This window comes from Rhinopithecus roxellana, chromosome 17, assembly GCF_007565055.1.
Source record: "Rhinopithecus roxellana isolate Shanxi Qingling chromosome 17, ASM756505v1, whole genome shotgun sequence".
Lineage (NCBI taxonomy): Eukaryota > Metazoa > Chordata > Mammalia > Primates > Cercopithecidae > Rhinopithecus > Rhinopithecus roxellana.
Window position 1 is genome coordinate 112,417,159 of NC_044565.1, and position 23,417 is coordinate 112,440,575.

Here is a 23,417-nt window from a genome sequence, read left to right on the forward strand (position 1 = left end):
GCACTCAGGGCAGGAGTTTCTGCCCCAAGAAGTGGGGAGGATCCGCAGCTGAACCCAGAGTGCCCAGGAGGGACCGTGGAAGTGGAAAAGGAACGGATCATTTCTGGAGGCATTTTCCAGAGCAAGTCAGGACACCCCCACCGCCTCAGTCCTGCCTGCCACTCTACAGACACAGGACGGTGCCACCCTTATGATGATCTCAGCCCAAGGGGCCCCCAAGAGAGCAGGGAGCCGTGCTCCTAGCATCTGAAGCGTCCCCTCTCAGGATCCTGGCCTGAGGTGCTGGTCTGCAAGGTGCTGGTCTGGGGCTCGCAACCCAGAAACAGGGACAGCCACCAGGGTCACATCCTCAGGATGATACTCAGGGTCCTTCCACCTCTTTCATCTGTCCCTCATTAACCACCTCCCATTCACCCATCCCCGGGCCTCGAAGTGTGGGTGTCTCCCCAAAGCATGAGCTGCTCATGCTCTCCAGCTGTGCTGGGCCCCTCCCAGCTCCCAAGTCGGGATGCATCCAGAGCAGCCGAGGACCTGATGGGATCTCCTGGGGTGCGAGGGTGGGGAATGGGGGCGAGGGCTCCCAGGCATCCCTGCGAGAGGGGGCTCCATCCCGTCCCTCGGGCGGGCAGCTCCTGGGGGTTTGGTTGGCCCCCAAGCAAACCACTCAGGAGCCAGGTGCCCGAAATCTTTGCCAAGTTTCCCTTTTTGGAGCCCAGAGGAGCCAGCCTGTGCCAGTAGTTCCCATGGAGACGAAGCCCTGGGATGCCTCCCTCCTTCGCAGCCTGCACAATTGTGCTTGCATGCCCTTTTTCTTTTTTTTCTTTTTTTTTTTGAGCCAACCAATTAGCTCCAACTTTAAGATCCTCAGGGGAAGAAAATAGCCCGGAGTTGTCAACCCACCGAGGCAAGGAGGAGGTTTCCAGAGGGGAGGCGGCAGCCCAGGTGTCTGGCCCTGTCCAGCTCCCCTGTGCCCCACCCACACTGCACCCTGGGAAGTGGGGGAGGGAGGGAGGCCCCTTCACGGCTGTCAGCTCAGGGCCAGCATCCTGGGACCTCATCTGCTTTTTTTTTTGAGACAGGGTCTCACTCTGTCACCCAGGCTGCAGTACAGTGGTGTGATCATGGCTCACTGCAGCCTTCACCTGCCAGGCTCAAGCACTCCTCCTATTTCAGTCTCCTAAGCAGCTGGGACTACAAGGCACATGCCACCATGCACGGCTAATTTTTATGTTTTTTTGTAGAGATGGAGTCTCACTATGGTGCCCAGGCTGGTCTCCAAGTCTTGGGCTCAGATGATTCACCTGCCTCTGCCTCTCAAAGTGCTGGAGTTCCAGGCGTGAGCCACCGTGCCCAGCCCCATCCTCCCTTCACCGCCTGGGACAGTCCTGCCCTTCTGACTCTGAGCAAGCCTCCGCAAGCAGGGACTCATCGAGCATTTTGAGTCCTCATAGTGGCCTTGGGAGAAAAGCATCATTATCTCCCTCTACAGATGATAACGGTGAGACCCAGAAAAGCTAAAGGACTTGCCCAAGTCACAGGCTAGGGAGTGGTAACGCCAGGGCCCAAAGCCTGTTGCCTGCTTCCCGGAGTGAGCACCATGGGTGCTGAGATCCCGCTGGTGGCTCTATGCCCACAGCTTACACAGCAGCTTGGAAAATTGGTGACCGCACTGCCATGATGGGCAGGTCTTCCCGATGGCCTGGCCGGAGGAGTCAGGAGCAGAGGAGCCCACTCGTCACAGCAGCACCCCCGAGAGTCGCTCACCCTTGCTTGGCACCCTCACCGACATCCCACACTCAGATGCGCTGTCCCTGGAGTTCACAGGTGTGACACCGCAGGCCTGGGACAACTGCCCTGCCCTGCTGGGCCCACCAGTTGCTCGGGCCTTGTGAACCTCCCACTGCAGCTAGTACCCAGGTGGGCACCCCTGGTAAAATGCAGAAGTGGAGTGTGTGTGCCCCCTGCCGCCACACCCCGCTTCCTCAGTGGCCTGTCCAGGGCCCCAGGCACTCCCAGCTGGGCCCCTCCCCTGGGCCTGTGGGGAACACTGGAATGAGAAGGGGAGGAGAAGGGGGTCTGGGACTCCTACGTGGGCTCAGAGGCAGCCCTGGTGTGGGCACACGGGCATCTGCAGGCTTCCCAGAGACGGCCTTGGTAATTCCCGGTGTTCTCTGTGGTGTGTCCGACCCGCAGCGGGTTAAGGAGGCTCGAGAGGACTTCGTCTTATCCGCTAGGAACGCTTCAGCCCTGCGTTTCCTGCTGTGGCTTCCTCACATAGGGGCTGTGGGGAGACACCGAGGCTGGGGGGAGTTTGGAGGTGAGAAAGGAAGGGATGATTTCAAGCCCGGAAGAAGGTCAGGTTTCCTCTCCTCGTCACAGTGTTTCAGGAGGCCGTCGTAGGCTGCTCCAGCTGATCAGGGCCCTCACTCTCGTCCTCCCCAGGCGAGCGGCTCATGGTGCCCCCGCCCACAGACCTTGTTGCTCGTGATCCTGCATTCCAGGCCCAAATGCAAGTCCCTCCTCCCCAGGCCCCCAAACCCAGCTCCGTGGAGCCCCCAGCCCAGGGCTCTTTTCCTTAGGCCCTATTTTTTGTTGGGCCCTGGCTGAGGGGTACAAGGCGGGGGAGAGAGAGAGAGAGAAGCCTGGCCAGCTGGGAGCATCTTGGTAAGAAAATACAAATGGTCCTCATCACTTCACATCTCACAACACAGGCTCAGCCCCCATTCAGGCCCATGTCATCGTCAACTCTCCTGCTCCCCACCCAGCTCAGGCCTGGGGGTGGCGGCCTGGGGCGGGCGGCAGGGGTGGCGGCCTGGGGCGGGCAGCCTGGGGCAGGCGGCTGGGGTGGCGGCCTGGGGCAGGTGGCCGGCATGGCAGCCTCCAGCTGAGCTGTGCTCTGGGTTTGCAGAGGTCGAGAGCTGTCCTTCTTTCTCTGTGGGCTGCTCCAAGGGTCCTGGGAGCCTGGCCTCCTGGTCCCCTGACTAGGGTCCCCTGACTAGAGTGTTTCACACGGGCCTCAGGGAACCCACAAGCCCCCAGTACCTAATGGCAGCTCTGCCTCCTCTTGGGCTGAGGTCGGTTCACTCTCTGGGCGGCCTCCTTCGACTGGACCTAGGAGACTCCATGCCGACTGTCACAGGAGGCGCTCACCTGGGCCGCCAGCTCTCTCCTTAGCTCCGCCTTCAAGGCAGCCAGCCTGACTGCCCTCGAGACTTTGCAGTGGGTGCGGCATCAGACCAAGGGATTTCTCAGACTTCAGGGAACACTGTGAAGCTCTCTGGCAGCTTTCTTTAAAGCCCCTTGCCTTGCAGCTTGAAGTGAAGAAAGGGCGGCAGACCACACGCCTTGGACTCAGCTCACCTCCCTGAAACCTCCCTCCTCTAACCTCAGCGCCTGACTCCTTGGCTCCCACTCCAGCCCTCAGTGTGGGGAGGGGCTCAGCCACCTCTTCCCTAAATTCTGCTTCACTCATGGGCAGAAGTCAAGGGCTCAGATGGGGCCCCACCCTCTACTCATCCCCTCCTTCCCTCCTCACCCAAGCCGCAGTTCTTGGTCAGCATTTGTAAGACGGATGAGTGCGGACCACCTAAGGACGGGCACACCCAGCATGTGCTAGGAAGGGCTGGGACCACGGACAAGGAACTTTATTCTGGCAGCAGGTGCTGTGTGCACCAGGTTGGCCACCAGCCTCCTGGTTCAGTTCCTGGCACTCAGGCTAGAAGCGATGGACGGCCCTGGCTCGGGGAGAGTAGGGAAGGGGGACGCTGTCCACATTCGCCCAGAGCGGGGCCTCGGGCTGATTCCAGAAGACTCAGATGTGGCCTGAGTGGCACTGTTCTCCGCGGATTCATTCGGATGAGTGCTGCCCTTTCTACTCTGCCCACATCCAGTCTCTGTGCCTGAGCTTTCTCAACTGTCAGGCAGGTAAATAACAATGCCTGCCTCCCAGTTAATTCATGGAAAGTGCTTCCTGACTTATGCTCAGAACTCAGTAAATAAATATTAACTCACAGTGTTTGTCCCTTCAGGTAGTTGGGCAGGCTCTTGCCCGGCCACGTGGCTCTCCCTTTGTACACCTCGAGCCAGCTGGAGCCGCCCTGAGCAGCCACCTGGGACCTCAGACACCCTGGCCCATCTGGCATTGCTTTGGCACAATCTATCGTAAGGCCTTCTGCTGGGGGGCCAGGTTGGAGGGTCTGGAAGAACTCCTAGCACCCCCAATCTGTCATCCCTGCCACAGGGACAGCAAGGACACTTGGTTCAAGTCACCTTGGAGAGAGGGCCTCGCTCCCGCATGCCCACAGGGAATGGGAACTGGCATTGCCTCCAGGAAGAAACCTCCAGGGACACCAGGACCCGGGGACCTGCTTCCAAAGCCTGGCTGGGCTTCAACTTCTGAGACCCTGAACCAGCCATGGAACTTCCCGGAGATTCCTCTGCTCAACCAGATGAGAGTTTGCTCCCTCAGAGACTGTCATGGGACAGAAGAAATAGATTGTGACCTCAGAGGGGCTTTGTTTTGCATATAAAGTAGCATTAGCATTTCAGGATTCCAGAATTTTAAAAGCCAGAGAAATAGGTAATTTATCTTTCTCTGTGGCTGTTTCTGTCTCTCTGCCAACTGCCGAGGGCCGACCCATCCCCGGGTGACCGGTATTCCCGTGGTGCTCTCGAAACAAAACACCTTTGCAAAAGATCATGTTCCATTAGCTGGGCCCCAGTTTCTGGACACGAAATTCAAAGAGTGGCAGCCTTTTCCCCAGTTTATAAGGGGAACATCAAAGTCCATTTTTTAGGACTACTTCCAATAACCGTGGGCTGGGTCATTTGGACGAAATTCCCAGTTCAGGACAACTTAAAAAGCTGCTCAAAATTTGTGTGTGTGTGTGTGTAGGGGGAGGGGGTGGGGTGGCGGGCATTTTGAACAGCTTTTAAAGTTATATTTATTTATTTATTTAATAAATATATGTACATAGATATATTTAAGTCTAATTAAGAGTATTGGGAAGGAAACAAAGCAGTGAAGAATTACAAGGCCAAGATCTAGGAAAAGGAGGCAACTCAGAGACACATGCACTGTATCTGGGATTACGTTTTCTGTAGGGGGTCTGCGGATTCTAGAAGATACTGCAAAGCTCCCACAGGAAGGCTACCTGGCAAATGTCTTACGCTTTGGGTTGGAGCCCCAGTGGGCTTCACCCTATGAATACAAATGAATCAGAAGTAGACCAGCCCTTAAAGTAACTCAAATCATCTCACTCCCTACAAGTAGATGAAAGAGATCTGGCTCACTGCATCCCCGGCCACCTGCCAGATGTAAATATAATCCTCGCAGAGGAAGATAACTCCATCCCAGACCTGAAATTACTTGTACTCAGTAAAAAAATTGCCAAGTATGGGAGGAGACAGGACAAAATGAACAAAAAACAAGAGAAACAACAGGCACTAGAAACAGACTAATGGAGGCTCCATAAAAGGGACTAACTGAACTTTAAAATAACTATGCTTAATAGGTTCAAATAGATAAAAGATAAAATAGGTAATTTTGAAAGAAAACTGACAATATTTAAAAAATTGCTTCTATTCCATTTGTAATCCCATCAATTTTATTTTTTAAATGCAAGGGTGCTACTTCTTCCAGGTAGGTCAACAGATCAGTAACAAGGAAAAAAAAAAAAAAACCCTCTAGGAAAGGCAAAAAAGAGGCAGTCACACTACATTCAAGGATGCTCTTCTGACAGCGATAACAATACATTGTGTATGCACCATTCTAATTTCTAGTAGAAAACTTGTAGCTGGTTTATAAGATGCAGTTAATCATAGACACTTCCAGCCTGGGCAACATGGCAAAACCCCATCTCTACAAAAAATACAAAAATTAGCCAGGCATAGTGGCACGCACCTGTAGTCCCAGCTATTTGGGAGGCTGAGGCATGAGAATCGCTTAAGCCCAGGAGGTGGAGGTTGCAGTGAGCCGAGATTGCACCCCTCCACGCCAGCCTGGGTGACACAGCGAGACCCTGTCTTGAAACAAACAAACAAACAAACAAAAACAAACAACACAAACACTCCCTGAAACCCAGCCAACCACAATCTGAAAGGACTTTCTGCCTTTGAACAGAGGCCTGTCTCCCTCTTCCCTTGTACACGCCCAGACACTAGCTCTACCCCTGGCCCAGAGCAGTCATGGCAAACAATAGTAATAATAACAGGCAACTTCCATCTACTGAGCATTTGTTTTGTGCCAGGCCACTGCTAAGGGCTTTCCGTGAATGATCACGTTTGATTTGCACAACGCTTTGTGGAGGTTGTGACTCTTCTCCCCATCTTACAAACGGAGAGGCTGAGCGAACCAGTATCACAGCCAGGCTGTGAGTCTAGGTCCGCCTGCTCCTGACAGCAGGCTCCCAGGCTGGGACCCACGCCCTAGCTGCATATTGCTAGAATAACCCCTGGATGCCTGCAGCCAGAGGAGACCTTAGAACTCTCCTCTCTATAAACACTCATTTAAACTCCAACTGTGTACAGGGCCCCAGCCTAGGAAACCTGGTTTTAAGGACCCAGAACCAAGTCTCAGGCAAGTGAGAACGCTTTAATGGATCTGAGGTCTGTCCATCTCTTCTCTCTCTCCTCTTCCTCCTTTGTGGAACACAGCATCCGGCACTCAGGGCTGACACAGGGATGGGCTGGGGATGACCCTAGGCCACACACGCAGGATAGAAGGGGCAGGGCAAAATCCTGTTCTGGCCACCAGACCACTCCTAAGAAAGCTGGGTGGGGGCTGTGGAAGATGCTTCCTTCTGAAGAGATAAGGGCGAGTCCCCACTGTCACCCAGGTCCCAGGTCCCTTCCTTGGGAGCCAGCACTCAGAGAGGAGCTAAGTGCTAGTACCCCCATTTCTAACCTGGGTGCAGGCAGGGAGGCTCGGCCTTCAGACAGGCCTCCCTCACCCCGCTGGGCACCAATAAATCCAGGATGGGATCTGCGGAGGGCCCAGGGCTCTGGGGCAGTGGAGGGCTCAGGGGCCATGAGGCAGGGCCTGCAGCCAGCCCAAACCTAGGCCACGGTGCCCCTGCCTGACTAGTGGCGTTACCTGAGCGGTTTGGTTGGGCAGGGTGGTCCCCTGGGCCAGCAAGGTAGCAGTGGGGATAGGGTGAAGAGGGGACAAAGGGAGGAAGCAAAGGGCCAGGAAGGGCATAAGAGGCAAGTGGGAGCCAGCAGGGAGGCCAGATGAGGATGGGGTGGGGGGCGAGGAGCTCAGAGAGGGGCAGAGGGAGGCTTGGCACGGGGAGGACACACGGGAAGGGGAGTGGGGCTGGACGAGGCCTCTGTCCCACCCCAGGGTCCAGGCTCCAGCAGGTGGAGAGCAGGCTGTTCCCATGAGGATGCCACCAGCAGTGGGCTGAGGGGTGACACCTGGAGGGACCTGCTGGCTCAGCATCTGCACAGAAGTCCCAGGTGATTCTGAGAGTGAACGATGGGGGTCGAGAGCAGAAAGAGGTGGAAAGGAGCAGGCAAGGTCGGGCCAGGTAAGCCGGAATGAGGGACGGTCCAAGCCTGGATGCCAGCCTGGGCTCTGGGGCAAGAGCTACCGAAGTCCTGTGGCTCAGGCTGAATCAAAGGGGAGGACAGGCAGCCTGGGGTCACCTCACCCTGTCACGGATTAAGAAGGAAACGGGTGAAGGGGAGGGAGGGGAGAACAGGGCTGTCAGCTCCGCTGCTGGACGGGCCACACCCAACACCCAGATCCCACCATGTCCCCAAGCCTTCCTGCCCTCCAAGGCCCCGGAAACCCCAGACCCCGGCCCCTCCCCACCCCACTCCCTCAATCCCTGGCAGGGAGCAATTAAGCACGTTGGGGAAAACTCACCCACAGGCCCTACAGCTTCAGGGAAGTAACCCTGGGGATGTGGAAGAGCTGAGTCTCCTCAGAGCTGGTGGAGCTGCAGCATCGAAGACAGAGTGAGCACGGCCTCGCCCCAGACCCTCAGCCCAGACACAGCGACAAACCCAGAGCCCTGAGGGTTTCTCCTCGGAAGCCCTGGCGGGGGATGGGAAGGGTCCCACGAACCTACGCCCGAACGGATGCAGCAAGAAGGGTAAGGGGCAGACATACCGGGGAACTTCCCGGCTCTCCAGGGCTCGGTCATGAGCCTCCTGTGCCTGGGAGGCCTCAGGAGGGGCTGTGACAGGGGACCCTGGCGGTGGAGAGGACACCTCCCTGGCCCCTGATGCTGCCTACAGCCCTGGCAGCCCCTCACCTGAGGCGTTTCCGGATAGGACGGAAGTATTTGGAGGTCTTGACAGCAAAGACGATGCTGGGAATCAGGAAGAAGGTGCACCATGCCAGGCAGAACCAGAAGGCATTCTGCAACAGGGCTTGAGGTCGGCTCACCAACTCACGTGGTACCCAGCCCCACCCAGCTGCCTGGTCATCAGAGCTGGGGCAGGGGCCATGCCTGACTTCACACCCTGCTCACCCAGCCCTCCCTGGAGAGCAGGAAGGCTCGGGGACTTGGTGAACGAGCCCTGATGAGCTGGGGCACTCACCCAGGGGTCAGCCATCATATCACACAGGATCACATGGCTGTTGTCCAGGGCTCCGGAGAGGGGCTGGCAGGTGGCGATGCGCTGAGTCACCTGTGGTGCCAACACGAGGCAGGTGATACAGAGACACCCTGACCCACAGGCGCACACCCACATTCAATTCAGGGAGAGGGGTTGACAGGGACACAGATAGGCCTGGGGACACCACTGGGGCCACCGCACACTCCTACACACATGCAGAGAGGCAGGTACAGACAGATGGGGACATACCCCACGGGCTCCTCGCTGGCCCTCCCCTTTCCATCTGTTCACCAGCCTGGATTAAGGCCTACTATGACCCAGCACCGTGCTTCAAGCCACGCTCACTGGGGAGGCAACACGTGTGTGTGCGTGCGTGCACACACACACACACACACAGGCACCCAGACACACTCAGGGTACACCCAGATCCCTGCCACCTAGTGTGGGTGTCCAGACAGCTTGCAGAGGCTGTGTTCAGCAAGGGTCTGCAGTGGGAGGCAGGCTTTGAGGATTGGCCCTGGACAAGCTGGGGAAGGGGCTGGCCCAGGGAAGAACCTGCAGGCCAGGTGTGAGGAAACATTTTGGAGAACGCCAACCCTGCTCACACTCAGCTAAGGGAAGGGCTGCAACAGAGGTGGGGTGGGCAGAGCTCAGCCAGCAAGCAGGGGTGCAGATGCCAGGTTTGGGAGTTTGGGTTTGATCCTGAAGGCCTGGGTCACCCCCAAGGGGCTCTGGGGGTGGGGGCAGGGCTGAGCGAAGTGAACAGCTGGTCTGCTGGGGCAGGGAATCGGTCATTGCTCTGAGGCCCCACTTACCTCCTCTCTTACCCAGGCCACGTACTGGGAGAAGTAGCCCATCTCCCGCGCCAGGAAACACTCACTCACCTGCAGGAAGGAGAGGAGGTCTGGGCTGCAGGGGTCCCGGAAGCAGCAGTGCCCCCCCACCCGCGCCACCTCCCATGCGTGGCAACTTGAGGACAGTCCCAGCTTTCCTGGGAGCCACAGTGAGAAACTGGGACTGGAGAAGCCTGGGGTGGAAGCCCCTTCCCCTGTCCCACCCACCACTCACATTCCTCAGGATCCTGGTGGCCCAGGCAGGCAGCTCTCCTTTCAGGTAAGTGACATTGGTTAGGACATCTGAGGTCTCCAGCTGGAGGGGATGAGAGCCTCAACTCAGTGCCCTGCATTCACGCATCCATTCATTAATTCAACACACACCACGACACACTCAGCAGGAGAGGGTTCAGCCCCCACAGACAGGCCAAGGCTGGTGATTCCCCAGGCTCTGCTGCCACCCCATCCTCCTCCCGACCCCACCCACAACCTGGGCAGAGCTCTGAGGTCCAGAGTGCGATGGGCTCCTACTTCTTGCCTCCCTCTGCAGCCCCCCTGCTCCACCACACGTCCCCACCACCAGCAGCCACCTGCAGATTCGGGGCAGAGGACTCCAGGGCCCTGACGCTGAGGTTGAGCTTTGCCTGTGGAGAAGAGATCAGGGCTGGTTAGGAGAGGGGAAGGGAAGGGGAGGGGAGGAGAGGGGAGGAGAAAGGAGAGGAAGGGAGGGGAGGGGAGGGGAGAGGAGAGGAAGGGAGGGAAGGGGAGAGGAGAGAAAGGGAGGGGAGGGGAGGGGAGAGGAGAGAAAGGGAGGGGAAGGGAGGGGAGGGAACAGACTCTCAGAGCTTCCCTCCCCTTTCACTGTCCCCTCTCCAGCTCTCCCCTCCCCGAGGCCCCAGGCTCCCTGGGCCTGCAAACTGACCACAAGGCTCTGCTGGGGAACGACCTTCTCCTGGTGAAGGTTTCTGAGTCCGTGGGCCTCCTTCTGCAGCCGCTGCCCCAGCACAGAACTGCCCTGAAAGGATATAAAAATCAGAACGGCCCCACCCAGGACAGGCACATCCATCCCTCACCCAGGCTTTCACTCCGACATACCAAGGGGAAGTGAGAGTGCTGGGCTCAGAGGCAGAAAACCGAAGCCTCCATAAGCTCCAGGGCCTGATCTGGGTTTGGGGGGCCTAGATCCAAGTTCTAGGTTCACTCTAGCTTGCTGGGTGCCCCAAGTCAGTCACAGAACATGCCTGAGCTGCAGGGGCACCTGCGGAAATTGAGGATGCTCCTGGCTCTGCCCACCCTGTGGGGTTGTTGCGGGGCCTATGGGATGTTTTAAAGAGAACTTTTAAACCCTAAATAGCTATAAATATAAAATGCTATTTTTCCCCTCAAGGGCAACTGCCATGACATCTCATCCACCCCAAAGTCCTCACAGCCCCTGTCCCAGCAAATCCTGCAAATGGAGCACAGAGAAACACCTGCCCAACTGCGTGAGGCCAGAAAGTTATTACATCTGCTCTGAGATGGAGGACGGTCCACCCAACAGATGAAGAACCTCTGGCTCAGAGACACTGCATGTCTTGCCCAAGGCCACACAGCCAGTGGGTGGCAGAGCTGGAGTAAGAACTGATGCTGCAAAACCCTCTAGCCCAGCCAGGGGTCAGGAGCCTCAGGCCTCACTGGTGGTGGTCCTCAGTCCCCTGCCTTTGCCCTCACATCCTCCCACCCTCTCCTGCCTCCCAAGCCCCCCGTTTCTCCTGCTGCCCAGTGGGGGCCCTGCTTCCCTCTCACTTGGGCCTGGGCCAGTCCTTCCAGCTCCTGGGCCAGCTGCTCCATGCTAGTCTTCACCACAGGCCTCTGGATCTGCAGGTGGACAGGAGAGGCCAGGAGGGATGAACCCAGCTCCCCTGGGGCCCACGACCACCCGCTCCCAGCCTCCAAATCCCCAGTCTTATCAAACAGAACTGACACCAGCTAAGGGTATTGTGACAGATGAGTCATAGTGGGTTTTCCCTGGAACTGTGAAATATTTCAGACATTTTCCCAATGAGATAGAAACAGTAAGAACAAATAAGGCACCTCTGGTGTCACTCAAGGAAGAGGCAACTTCCCACTGTGTCCGCTGCAGCAGTGGGTTCAGAACCACGAACAGTGACACACGCTGCTGGGTTAGGGGAGAGGGTGTCTATTCCCGTGTGATCTGGGTGGTGGCAGGAGGACGGGCCCAGGGGCACATGATCTGGGGACACCTCCACAGGAAGAGGCCCCAGGAAACGTGGAAGAGCCCAGAGCTGTGATAAGGCGAGATGCACACCCCGCTCCTCTGTGGGCCCCTTCGTTCCATCACCACCTGGCCGAGGAAGCCTCAATGAGGTGCCCACCGCTGACCTGAACGAGGAAGTCGGGGTAGTGGACGCGCTGGAGCCCGCTGCTCTGCAGGGCCTCCAGGTCCCGGCGGGCGGCTGAGCTCAGCAGCTCCAGGCTCTGTGTGTCTACTTTCAGGCTCTGCAACTCCTGCCACAGCTTGTTGGTGTACTGGGAGGGCGGGGGCAGGATGGGAGTCATGCCCAGCTGCTGAGCTAGGACCCCAGAGATGCTCCCCTAAGCAAGTCGGTCACCAGGCGATATGGTCTGGATATTTGTCCCCACCAAATTTCATGTTGCAATGTGACCCCCGGGTGTTGGGGGTGAAGGTGGGCCTGGTGGGAGGTGCTAGATCACGGGGGCGGATCTCTCACGAAGGCCTTAGTGCCGTTGCCCGGGTGATGAGTGAGTTTCTGCTCAGTTAGTTCACGTGAGACCTGGTGGTTTGACAGAGCGCGGCACCTCCGCACTGGCTCTCTCGTTCCCTCTCTCCCTATGTGATGTGCTGGCTCCCCTCGGCCTTCTGCCATGAGTGGAAGCTCCTGAGGCCTCCCCAGGAACGGGTGCTGCTGCCACGCTTCCTGTACAGCCTGCACTTAAACCTCTTTTCTTTATAAATTATGCAGCCTCAGGTATTGCTTTTTTAAATTTTTGGTTGGGGGAGGGGACAGGGTCTTGCTCTGTTGCCCAGGCTGGAGGGTAATAGCACAAGCACAGCCCACTGAAGCCTGGACCTCCTGGGTCCCAGTGATCCTCCCACCTCAGCCTCTCGAGTAGCTGGGACTACAGGTGCAACACACCACACCTGGCTTTTAAAAAAAATTGTATAGAGAGGGTCTCCCCATGTTGCCTAGGCTGGTCTTGAACTCCTAGGCTCAAGTAATCCTTCCACCTCAGCTTCCCAAAGTCCTGGGATTACAGGCGTGAGCCCCCATGTCCCGCCTCAGGTATTCCTCTATAGCAACGCAAGAACAGACTCACACGGCAGGCCCTCAGGGCCCCCTGCCCTGGACACCCCAAGCCCCAGACAGGCTCCCCGTAGGCCCCTGTCCCAAATGCCAAGACCTGGCCTTCCTCCAGTGCCTATCTGGCTTCTGGGCCAAGACACAGACCTTCCCTGGCCACCTGAAATAAAATAGCTTTCCCATCCCCCCTTTATCCCATCAGCTGTGTCGAGGCCTTCAAAGCGCTTGTTGCTCTGAAATGATGTTACTTAGAGGTTAATTGTTCATTGCTGTCAGCTCCACAACAGTGGGGCTTTGCCTGCCTGTTCTGCCCCAAACCCCCAGCATCTAACCCGGAGGCTCATACATGGTGGGCAGGGTACAAGTTTGTTAGTTGTGTGAATGAATGAATGAATGAATGAATGAATGAACGCAACTGCATTTTCAGGAAAGAGCCTCAGCATTTTCCTACTATCACTGGAAGAGATTTAGACGTCATAAAATGCAGCCCCAGTGTTTAACAGATAAGAAACTGTGGTCAGACTGGAGCATCCACTTGCCAAGGTTACACAGCTGGTTAGAGACTGCGGCCCAGCTTGGCTCTCCTCCCCGCATCCCTCCAGGTTGCCTTCTCCCGGAGGAGAAAAGGCCTGGCCCTCTCGGGTGGGGGCCTTCGGGCCGTGTCTCAGGCATCAGTGGCAGCAGCTTCACGAGAAGTGGGGAGATGCGTGGTGCCCTCCCCGTGCTCTGGAAAGCCCTGTGTCCTACTCATGTCTGCGTACCCATCCGTATCTCCTTTGAGGACAAGGATTCTTACAACCACTTTGGGTACGTTGTCAGGCGGCCTCAAAGGACTGCCCAGTGCATCTGAATCCAAAGCCCAGGACGCCTCCCCTCGAGAGCCATGGCTTCCTGCCAGCAGGGGATGGGGGCTCCTCTGCCCAGGGCCCTGGTTCATCCCTCCCTGGCCAGCCTTCCTCCACAGGGCAGTGTCTCGGCCTAGCACTGAGATATCGCCTGCTCCAGTGGCCTCCTGTCTGGTTAAAGAGGCGGAAGGAGGAGTGAGCTGCATCACTGTCCCAGGTTGTGCAGTTCAAGACACAGAGTTGGGACTGGGCCCTGTGGCTGTGCTGTCCGTGGGCCGAGGCTGGTTGGTTGATCCAGGGGTTGGAAGGGTTTCCCGGGATGATGCAAAATCAGGAGTGAGCATGCTCTGTGTTTGGGGAGGGCGAGGGGAACTGGGGCCAGGGGATGGTGGGTTTCCCCAGCATATGCTTAGGAGCCTGGAAGTCGAGGAGGGAATGTCTTTCAGCTTCTGTGCACCATGAGGAGACAAAGTCCATCCCTCTTGTGAAACAGCCCTTCCTTGCCTTCGTTCTAGAACTGTCTCTCGCTAGCATTGGCGAGTGTCTCCAGTTCTGCACACCAAGTCCCAGCAAAGCCCAGGGGTTACAGGAAGAGGCTCGTTTGTCAGCCTGGGGGTGGAATCCTGCCGCCGCCACCTCCCACCTGCGTGAGCTTGGCAGGCCCTCCCCCAGCGTTAGCCAGACTCTCCACTGTCCTTGTCACTGCCACGTCCTTCCCCAGCCTCCCCCTCCCAAGTGGAGCATCGCAGACAATGCCTGTCCTCAGCCAGGACACATGTGCCCCCTCGTCCTCCTGCTCATTGTCACCAGCTTTTCCTGCTGCCACCTTGGCTCTGCTTGGGGCTGGACATAGCCTTCAGGTGCACACGGACCCACCCACACACCCGGAAGCTTCCCCAGAGCTGGTGACTGGGCCTCTGCCCTCGGGCACCTTAATCGCTCACACGGACTTCTTGGGTCTCCTGGGTTCAAAGAGACAGCGCCTCCACAGAGCCAAACAGACCGGAGGAGGTAATCTGAGGAGGGGATCTGAGGAGGGGATCTGAGGAGGGCTCCTCACAGGTCTGGAAACGTTCTCACCTGGCTGATATCCAGATGCTCCTCCAGGTCATAGGAGTCATTGAGCTGCAGGACTGTCCAGAGCGCTGCCCCTTTCTTGCACTGCCTGAGGAGGAGTGAGGGGTGCAGACGATGAGCCTTGGGGGTGGCAGGAGGGACACTGGCCCTCCTCCTTCCTTCCCAGTCCCCAGCTCCGCCAGGCTGTCCGCTCACCGATAAGCTTGGCGGATGCTGATATTCTTCCTCAGGCCAAGAAGGTGCGACAGGTTCATGGACGGGGGCAGGTTCCCTGGGGTGTCTGCAAACTGGGGATGGGGCAGTGAGAAATGGGCACAGAGCGGGGTGGGGATAAGGCCACCCCAGTCCCCTAGGGCCTGGCGCTGTGCCGCTGTGGCACAGCAGAGACGAGGGGTAGGAAACATCCCCTCACCCCAGCTCACACCTGGCCTCTCACTCTGGTGACCTCTGGACCCTAAATCCTTACAGGGGCTCTTCCCACGAATCCCTAGGAGGGGAGGCCGGCCCGATCTTCTGCAGAGAACCCAGTCCAGCATTGCAGCTCACTGGGCACCAGGGTGCCGGCTCCCAGGCAGTGTTAGGAGATGAGAGGGCATGGGTCAGGGTGCCATCTCTCAGGTCCCTGCCCTGGGGCCTGGGCAGCATCTCAGGGACTCATGGGTGCTCTCTCCCTCCACCATCCACTGGCGGGTTTCTGTCTCTTTCCTTGGCCATGTCTGTCTCACTTCTCCCCTCCCTCTCTCCCTCTTACCCCCGACCACCACTTTCCCCCAACCCTCCTGTCTGCCCATACTGCCCCCCACCTCCCTCCCCAGGAGGGCCTGTGACCAGAGACGGGCCTACCTCAAAGAGCTCGCCACTCTCCCAGCTCCGGCACACCAGCGTCTGCACGTTGCCGCCCACCAGGAAGGTGGCAAACACCAGGAGGATGAGGGGGGCAGCAAAGAGGAAGCTGAGGCCCACACCTCTGGGGAAGGCGAGAGGCAGGACTGAGGGACAGCGGGGACCGGCCGCCCTGACCATACCCTCTGTCCCACCCGCACCCCAGGGCCAGCCTGCTCAGCCAGTTGGCCCCAGGACAGAGCCTTCAGAGGAGAGGAGCTTGGAGGACTTGGCCTCCTGGGGAGGAGGGAGAACCCAGAATTCCTGACTGTCCCGGCCTCACCTTCACCCCATCCCTACCCTGTTCCTGGTGCCCAGGCTGGCCCTGGCAGCCTAGAGGAGAGAAGAGCTGTTTTGTTCAAAGAGCCAGGACTAGCTGGGCTCACATCTATAATCCCAGCACTTTGGGAGGTTGAGGTGGGAGGATAGTTGAGTCCAGGAGTATGAGACCAGCCTGGGCAACAGAGTGAGACTTTGTCTCTACAAAATTTTAAAAATTAGCTAGGCGTGGTGGTATACGCCTGTAGTCCCAACTACTCGGGAGGCTGAGGCATGAGAATCACTTGAGCCTGGGAGGTTGAGGCTATAGTGAGCCATGATGGTGTCACTGCACTCCATCCTGGGTGACAAGAGCAAGACCCTGTCACAACAACAACAAACAAAACAAAAAACAAAACAAAACCCAAAGAGCCAAGACTGCTGACTTCTGTGCCTGGGGCCCGTGGAGGTGACCTGCTCCAGGACCCAGCACTCAAAAGGGTCACCTGGCATGGCCAGGCATGACCTGCTGACAGGGCAGAATCCCAGCAGGCCTGAGGAGTAAAGATCTTAGACCAGGGGGCTCGAAGGGCTTATGAGGTCGGCACAGCCCCATGTCAGGCCGTGAGGCTTGGAAAATGAAACATGCGGTGGATTTCAGCCCCCACTTACCTCTTTAGCCAGGCACTCTTGTTCAGTGAACAACCTGTACAACTGTATGTGGCAGACTTGGCCTTAGAGACCGTCTAGTCTGGGGTTGGCAAACAGATTCCACCTCTGGTGCTGTTGCCTATGGGTGGTGGGGGCCGCCTGGAAGCTGGGGTAAGGACTCTAGGCTATGTCTGACTCAGGGGAAGGAGTGTCCATTAGATGCTACGGCAGTTGCCCCTGCTGTAGGAGGGAAGAGCTCCTTGTTGGCCATTCCTGCTCTGGTTCAACCCCTTTATTCAGATGATGACACTGGCAGCCACGGGAGCTATGCTTAGGAGCGAGAGTAATCGGCCAGCCCCGTAAGGGGGGACCCTTCCCCTCTCCCAGCCCTCTCTTACGCCATGAGGAAGCGGGCTCCAGCTTCGCCCTTGGCTTCTGGGTGGCTGGGGTCCTCCCTGGCAGATAGGCCCCAGATGCCCAGATTGAGGCCCAGCAGGTTGCAGAGCGCCACAAGCAGGACCACAGAGCACAGCACGCAGCCCACGATCCACCTGCCACAGAGAGGACACGGGTGTCAGTAAGAAGGGAGGTGGCTGGCACCAAGATGGACAGATGCGGGACCTGGTGGCTGGGTGTGGCCTCTAACCCCAAGGCCAGGGCTTCAGAAATGCAGATACAGACCCTTCCTGAGGCCCTACTGCTCTTGTGTGGTCTCCAGGCTCAGGTTCCGAGGGCACACAGCCTGGTAGGGACTTGGAAGCCTGTGGAGTCAGGGGTCTTGGCTTAAAAATATGCAGAGGCAGCCGGGCGCGGTGGCTCATGCCTGTAATCCTAGCACTTTGGGAGGCCGAGGCGGGTGGATCATGAGGTCAAGAGATAGAGACCAGCCTGGCCAACATGGTGAAACCCTGTCTCTACTAAAAATGCAAACATTAGCTGGGCATGGTGGTGGGTGCCTGTAGTGCCAGCTACTTGGGAGGCTGAGGCAGGAGAATCGCTTGAACCTGGGAGGCAGAGGTTGCAGTGAACCAAGATAGCTCCACTGCACTCCAGCCTGGTGACAGAGCGAGACTCCGTCTCAAAACAAACAAACACAGAGGCTCAGTATAGTCAGGGGCTGATAGGGGCTGGGAATGGGGCTCAGGGTGTCAGGGTGGCATAGAGGTTGGGCTGCCCACCCCATCCCATCCTGTGGGTGCCCAGCACCTGTAGGTCTCGTATCTCTGCACCTCCTGCAGGTAGGGGCGGCTGCTCTCCTCCACCTCCTGCAGTGCCTGGGCCCAGCGGGAAGCTGCCTCCGAGCCTGGGAACCCTTCAGCCAGTGTCCTCAACCCTTCCGGCTGCTGGGCCACTGCCTTCTTCAGCTCTGCCCAAAGTAGCAGGGACTTGTGGGATGCGGAGGGCACCCTGGGGCCCAGGAACAAGACAGGGGGGCAGGAAGAACATCTGGGAACCACAGAGGGAGGACAGTCCCCCACCACCCCAGTCCTCTCTCAACAAGCCCCTCTGGCAGGGGTGGGGTGGGAAGCTGTGCCTGGCAGCTGCCTCTGATCCTTGCGGCCTAACCTTGCACCACGCTGGACATCTGCATGGCAGCCAGGGTTGGAAGGGCGTTGAAGGTGCTGTTCTCCTGCAGGAACCAAGTAGGGATGGGCCTCCCCATCTCTGCCCAGGGTTCCCTCTTGGGAGACCCCAAAGTCACCAGGCCTAGAGGGAGGGCCGCCCTCAGTGCTCCCAGCTTCCCTCTTTTCTCTTGGTCACTGCCCTCCTCTCCCCTCCCTTGGCCCAGCCTGACTCAACTTGTAAAAGGTTGCTCCTCCCGGACCTCTTCTTCCTACCCCCATCCCTCTCCCACCACTGCAGTGAACTCTCAGCTGTCCTCCACACAACTGCCAGGTCTAGCTCCTGAAAGTACAGCTCCAGTCCACCCAGCCTCGGCTCTGACTTCCTTCCTTCTGGAACCTTCCACTCCAGCCACCCAGCACAGCTGACTCACCGTTTCCCCAGCTCCAGGTCCTGGGTCCTGGACACTGACTCACAACACCGAGTCCTCCCCCTTGGCCCATCTCCACCCGAGGGAGCCGCCTGCCCTCTGGGCTCAGGTTGGGCACTGCTCCCTTGCCACCCCCAGACGCCTGCTGCCTTAAAGGTCCCAGCTGTCCCTTCTGAGCACAGACTGTGTGCACACCAAGGATGGTCGTCAGGAGTCCCCTGCCCAGGGTGCTGTGTGGTGGGTGGGGCCCCAAGTCTTAGGTTCAACTGGGTTCCTGCCCAAAAGGGGGAAACAGAGGCCCTCACTTGGCAGGTGAGGGAGGAATCAGGCAGACCGGGTGGCTCTCACCTCCTGGACCATGCTGGAGAACTTGGCCTCGGGGACACCCTTCAGCCGGTGCAGGACATGGTCCACAGAAGGCACCTGAAATGGGGGAAGGTGGGTTATTACAAAGGTCAAGGAGAAGCCTGAAGGGGATCTCTGAGGGCGGATGCAGGGGGCAGGTGCCTCTGAACCCCAATGTCCTCAAGTGTAAAATGGGGACTGCCATGGCTCCTACGGCCCCTGGAGGCAGCCAGAACTCGAGGAGCTCACACACGTGAAGCTCACGCAGAGGGCATGGCCCGGGGAGCACTCTACCCACAGCCAGGATGACCGGCATTAACCTGGGTGGGTGGGGCAAGGGAGGAACATTGGTGAAGGGGACTGGGAATTTGCCGGATCCCAGGAGCGGCAGGCAGCCAGCCCTCCATGACTTTAAGAGGACTCTGTCCTGGTCTGCACCTGGCTGAAGTCAGCACCCAGCTCCAGGGTGCGGGCCCGGCTCAGGGCCCCTGCACAATCTCCCTGGCACCCGGCCTCCTGCAGCAGCTGGAGGAGGCGGTCCCGTTGTTCCTGGAGGGCTGGCTCCAGGTCCTGCTGCCCGGCCTGCAGCTCCACCACTGTAGCATTCAGGGCTTGCAGGTGTTGCATGGAGACCTGCAGGGCTGAGAGACCCACACCCAGCCTGAACAGTGGCCCCCATAGGCATCCCAGAACTCCCCTCCCCCAGCCAAAGGGACCTGCAAATCATTGACCTCCTGCCTACAATGGAAACTGCCCCTGGGTACATCAAGCCAGGGGAAGGGGGCTGGATCCTGGGGTACAGCGATGGGGAAGTCATAGGTGGGGCAGAGGCAGCTCAGGAAATCCAGGGCTGGGGGCAGGTGGGACCGCCCCAGGAGGACACCCGCTGGGCTCCACACTATCCAGGGGTGGCTTCAGCTCACCCTGGCCTAAACTGCCCACGGCCGCCAGCAAGGGGTACACGGCGCTCCTGAGCTGGGTGTGGACCGCGCTCCCAATGCTCACACCGACACCTGCAGGGCACACGGCAGTCTGCAGGGTGAAGCCCCAAGAATGGAGGGGCCCCCCCATTCCCATCCTGCCTCCCCAGGCCCCACCGGGCTCTGCAGAAGCCAGGGGGTGGAGGGGAGTGGAGGAGGGGCAACACGGCTTGTTCCTCCAGCAGCTGAGTGGTGGCCACTCTTGCTCTCCAGCCGGCCTGATCCCCACCTCTACCAGCCTGTTCCCAGGTGGGGTCCAGAATGAGGGAGAGGCACCCACTGGAGCCGGCCCACCTGCCAGCCCACAAGACCCTCACCATCCAGCTCCTCCAAGACGCGCTCCTGGGGCAGGGAGAACTGCTGTGCCACGGCCTGCAGCTCCTAGGCAAACACAAGTCCCTGAGGCTGCCCTTCCTGGTCACCCGCAGTCCTGACCCCCATCTCTCCCTGGCCCCTTCCCTGCCCCTGTGGCATCCACCCTGAGGGTGGTGGACTCTCAGGCAAGGCGGGAGAGGAGGTGACTTTCAGATGCGCTGGTGATGGGCCAGCGAGAGCCCACTCGGCTCTGTCCTGCCGGGGCCTGGTGCTCACAGGGGCACATGCGGGTGAGGGGTAACAGTGCTCACTTGGGGGACATCAGAGACCAGGCCCCGGAGGCTGAGCAGGGTCTCAGGCACGGCCTCCACGCTGGGGCCCATCTGTTCATGCGTGCGCTGGTTGGTGACTAAGGCACAGATCACGCCAATCCTGTGGGAACGGAGGGAGGAGGGAGGCGCTTGCGGGGTAAGAGGGAGCCTGGGGCCACAGCCCGCCCCGCCCGGGCTCTGGGCAGTGCCTTACAGCAGCAAGAGGGTGGTCAGCAGCAGGAAGACCGTGAGGGCCGCACACTCACAGGCCAGCGCCTTGTGCTCTGTCTTCACTCGCCCCCCGCAGCGCTGGCGGCAGCGGCAGCAGCAGAAGCAAAGCCCGGCAGCGGGCACCAGCAGCAAGTAGAGGCCCGCGACCACGGCGCACACCACGTAGCCCGCCTCGTACCGCACCACCTGGGCAGGCGGCAGGGCATGAGGGGCGACCTGACCCCCACTGCCCAGCCCTGGCTTCTGCCGCAGTCCAGAGGGAAACCAGAAGGGGCGGGAGTGCCATCGGGGGCATGGCCTGCATCTCACGCAACGCGTCCCAGAGGCGACCGCAGTCTTACTGCTCATCACCATCTTACACAGGAGGAAGCTGCAGTTCAGGAAGTTGCAGCTCCCTGCAAACCTCATTGCCAGTAAATGGCAGAGCTGTGGTTTGCATCCAGGTCTGCGGACGGCAGGGCCCACAGAGGAGGGGCGAGGATGCCCGAGCCCCCGCCTGGGGGACTGAGCGGACTGGGGGCTTTTCTGCTCCCGTCCTGCTGCTCACCCCGGAACTCCCTCCCCCAGCACCTTTCCCCAGCTTGCTCACCTCATTCACCTTCACGGAGGCCAGCTCATTCAGCAGGGCCTTTACCAACTCTACCGGAAAGAGCCAAGCTGAGGATATGAGGGCAGCCACCGCCCTGCCCCGTGTCCGTCCTCTCCCCACTGCCAGGGTAAAGTGGCTCTGAGGCAGGGCTCCTGCCACCACCATGGGACCCTCGCAGGAGGCTGCATCACCACAACCCTGCACCATCCTGCCCTGACCTCAGCACTGCTACAGGAGGGTGAGAGAGGAGAGGCTGCAGACCTCTCCTCCTGGACCCTACAGGTCAGTCCTGAGCCTGGGCAAAGGTGGAGAAGGGGCCTGGCCTGGCAGTTCTTCCCCTCAAGCAGCAAGGGACAAGACTGGGAGGGTCCTTCAGCCACTCCTGGACCACCCAACCCAAGCACCACTAGACTCAGAGGATGTCTGAGTCGGGTCTAATGTATTTCTAATGTGACCTCCTCACTTTACAGACAGAGCACCTGAGGCTCAGAGAGGACACAGGGCCTACCGCAGTCACACAGCAGGTTCTGGAGCCCGCCCCGGATCCTCCGCCTTCTACCCCAGGAAGACGGCCAGTGCCTGTTGGGCACATCTCATGGCAGAGGGGGACAGAGGAAGCCTGGCTGGGGACCCAAATGCTGAGGCCCTCGCCGGGGAGGTGCACACTCACCTGAAGGGAAAGGATTGAGCTGCACCACGGAGAGGAAGCGGTGCACGGTGCCGTAGAGCGAGTCCAGGAGTCCCGGCGCACGAACTCGAGGGGCCAGCCACCGGGCCCTGGCTGCTGGGGTGAATGTCAGGGGCTCTGCCGGGCCAAGGGACTTGCAGTCTGTGGCCCCCGCTGCCAGCTGACTCAGGGACAGCCCCAGGCCCAGGCCCAGCAGGGGAGCCAGCAGAGCCAGTGCGTGCCTCATGGGGTCAGGAAGGTAAGGGGCTCAGGCTCAGGCTCAGGCTCAGGAGGGAACAGGCAAGCCCAGGGCAGGCCGTGCATCCTTCTCCAGCCTCTGTCCCTCTCTCCACAGCTCTCAAAACCTGCCCAACAGGTTTGGGTTCCTGAGCTACCTGGCCTCCCGCCTCCCTACCTGCCTTGGAGCATAGGAAGGGCAGGGGTGGAGGCACAGGGTAGGGGCAGGGCCAGGCTGGGACCGCCCTTGGTGGCCTTGGGTGGAAGCCTGGGCTCCCCACCACCCAGATCCTTGCAGGCAACGGCTGCCTCGAGCTGGGTCCAAAAGGTACCTCAGCAGCTTGGAACTGCCTAGAGTGGCCCCATTTCAAATATTCTGTTCCGTGCCCAGCTCCAGCAGCCCCGTCCGGGAGCTGGGAAAACAGCTGCTTGGTGAAGCCCTGGCCACAATGGTCATAAGACCAGGCACACAGGGCCAGGACCCAGGTTCGCTCTCCCTGCTTCATCTGGAACCTGCTCTGTCCCTGCAGGTCATGCCCGGTGCCCGCTGCCGGGCCCATCCAGAACACAGGCCCACCCTGACAGGCACAGGCCTTTGGAAGGGCAAATCCCAGAGGTGTGCCCTTTGGCCTGGCATACCTCATCCAGTCAGCAGTTGAAAGAACTGATAGGATATGACCAGAAATGTGTCGGCACAGGTCGCTGTTTTGTGAACAGCTGTATGCCCAATGCCCAGAAAGTCGCCTGCAGCTGAGCAGGTCATGGAGAAATCCACTGAAGGGCTGGAGGAAATCAGAAACAGTTCTGAAAGCCACCACTGAGGAACGGGCAAAACGAGCTTCTTACATCACACACTGGGCGGTTGCTAAGGAACATGCTGTGGAAATAAATGTCTCTGGTGACTGAAAAATACTCACACGCACTCATAAGTGCAAATAGCAGATTACAGACCAGCACACGCAGTAAAGGTGTAAAACGGTGATCATTTCCACAAATAGAAGATTATAGACCAGATGGGAGGCTGAGGTGGGTGGATCACGAGGTCAGGAGATGGAGACCATCCTGGCTAACACAGTGAAACCCCGTCTCTACTAAAAATACAAAAAAAAAAAAAAAAATTAGCCGGGCGTGGTGGCGGCGCCTGTAGTCCCAGCTACTGAGGAGGCTGAGGCAGGAGAATGGCGTGAACCCAGGAGGCGGAGCTTGCAGTGAGCTGAGATTGCACCACTGCACTCCAGCCTGGGTGACAGAGCGAGACCCCATCTCAGAAAAAAAAAAAAAAGAAGATTACAGACCAGTACACACAGTGAAG

At 58.8% G+C, this 23,417-nt stretch overlaps 1 protein-coding gene and 1 long non-coding RNA gene across 8 annotated transcripts; one reads left to right on the forward strand and one right to left on the reverse strand.

Moving 5' to 3' along the window:
• Nucleotides 1-5,593: 5,593 nt before the first annotated feature.
• Nucleotides 5,594-23,015, reverse strand: PROM2 (prominin 2). 7 transcript variants are annotated; one of them, XM_030921102.1, is made up of 24 exons: nt 21,872-23,006; nt 21,202-21,320; nt 20,596-20,798; nt 20,382-20,502; nt 20,073-20,136; nt 19,699-19,788; nt 19,214-19,416; nt 18,779-18,853; nt 18,004-18,067; nt 17,644-17,803; nt 16,836-16,988; nt 15,490-15,613; nt 14,842-14,933; nt 14,650-14,734; nt 11,784-11,930; nt 11,187-11,258; nt 10,324-10,416; nt 9,992-10,045; nt 9,637-9,717; nt 9,384-9,452; nt 8,551-8,640; nt 8,262-8,368; nt 7,871-7,943; nt 5,594-7,653 (listed from the first exon to the last, which is right to left on the reverse strand). In XM_030921102.1, exons 1-23 carry the CDS (start codon nt 22,113-22,115, stop codon nt 7,880-7,882), a joined length of 2,574 nt encoding a protein of 857 aa, XP_030776962.1. In that variant the 5' UTR covers nt 22,116-23,006; the 3' UTR covers nt 5,594-7,653; nt 7,871-7,879. The 7 variants fall into 7 exon arrangements, 5 of the variants coding, with proteins under 5 accessions (XP_030776962.1, XP_010360365.1, XP_030776964.1 ...); XM_010362063.2 differs by having other exon boundaries at nt 21,202-21,251; nt 21,872-23,005; XM_030921104.1 differs by lacking the exon at nt 21,202-21,320 and having other exon boundaries at nt 7,477-7,653; nt 20,648-20,798.
• Nucleotides 21,348-21,862, forward strand: LOC115894258. The gene is made up of 2 exons (XR_004054335.1): nt 21,348-21,483; nt 21,672-21,862. It is a non-coding gene; the product is annotated as an uncharacterized LOC115894258 (long non-coding RNA).
• Nucleotides 23,016-23,417: the final 402 nt, after the last annotated feature.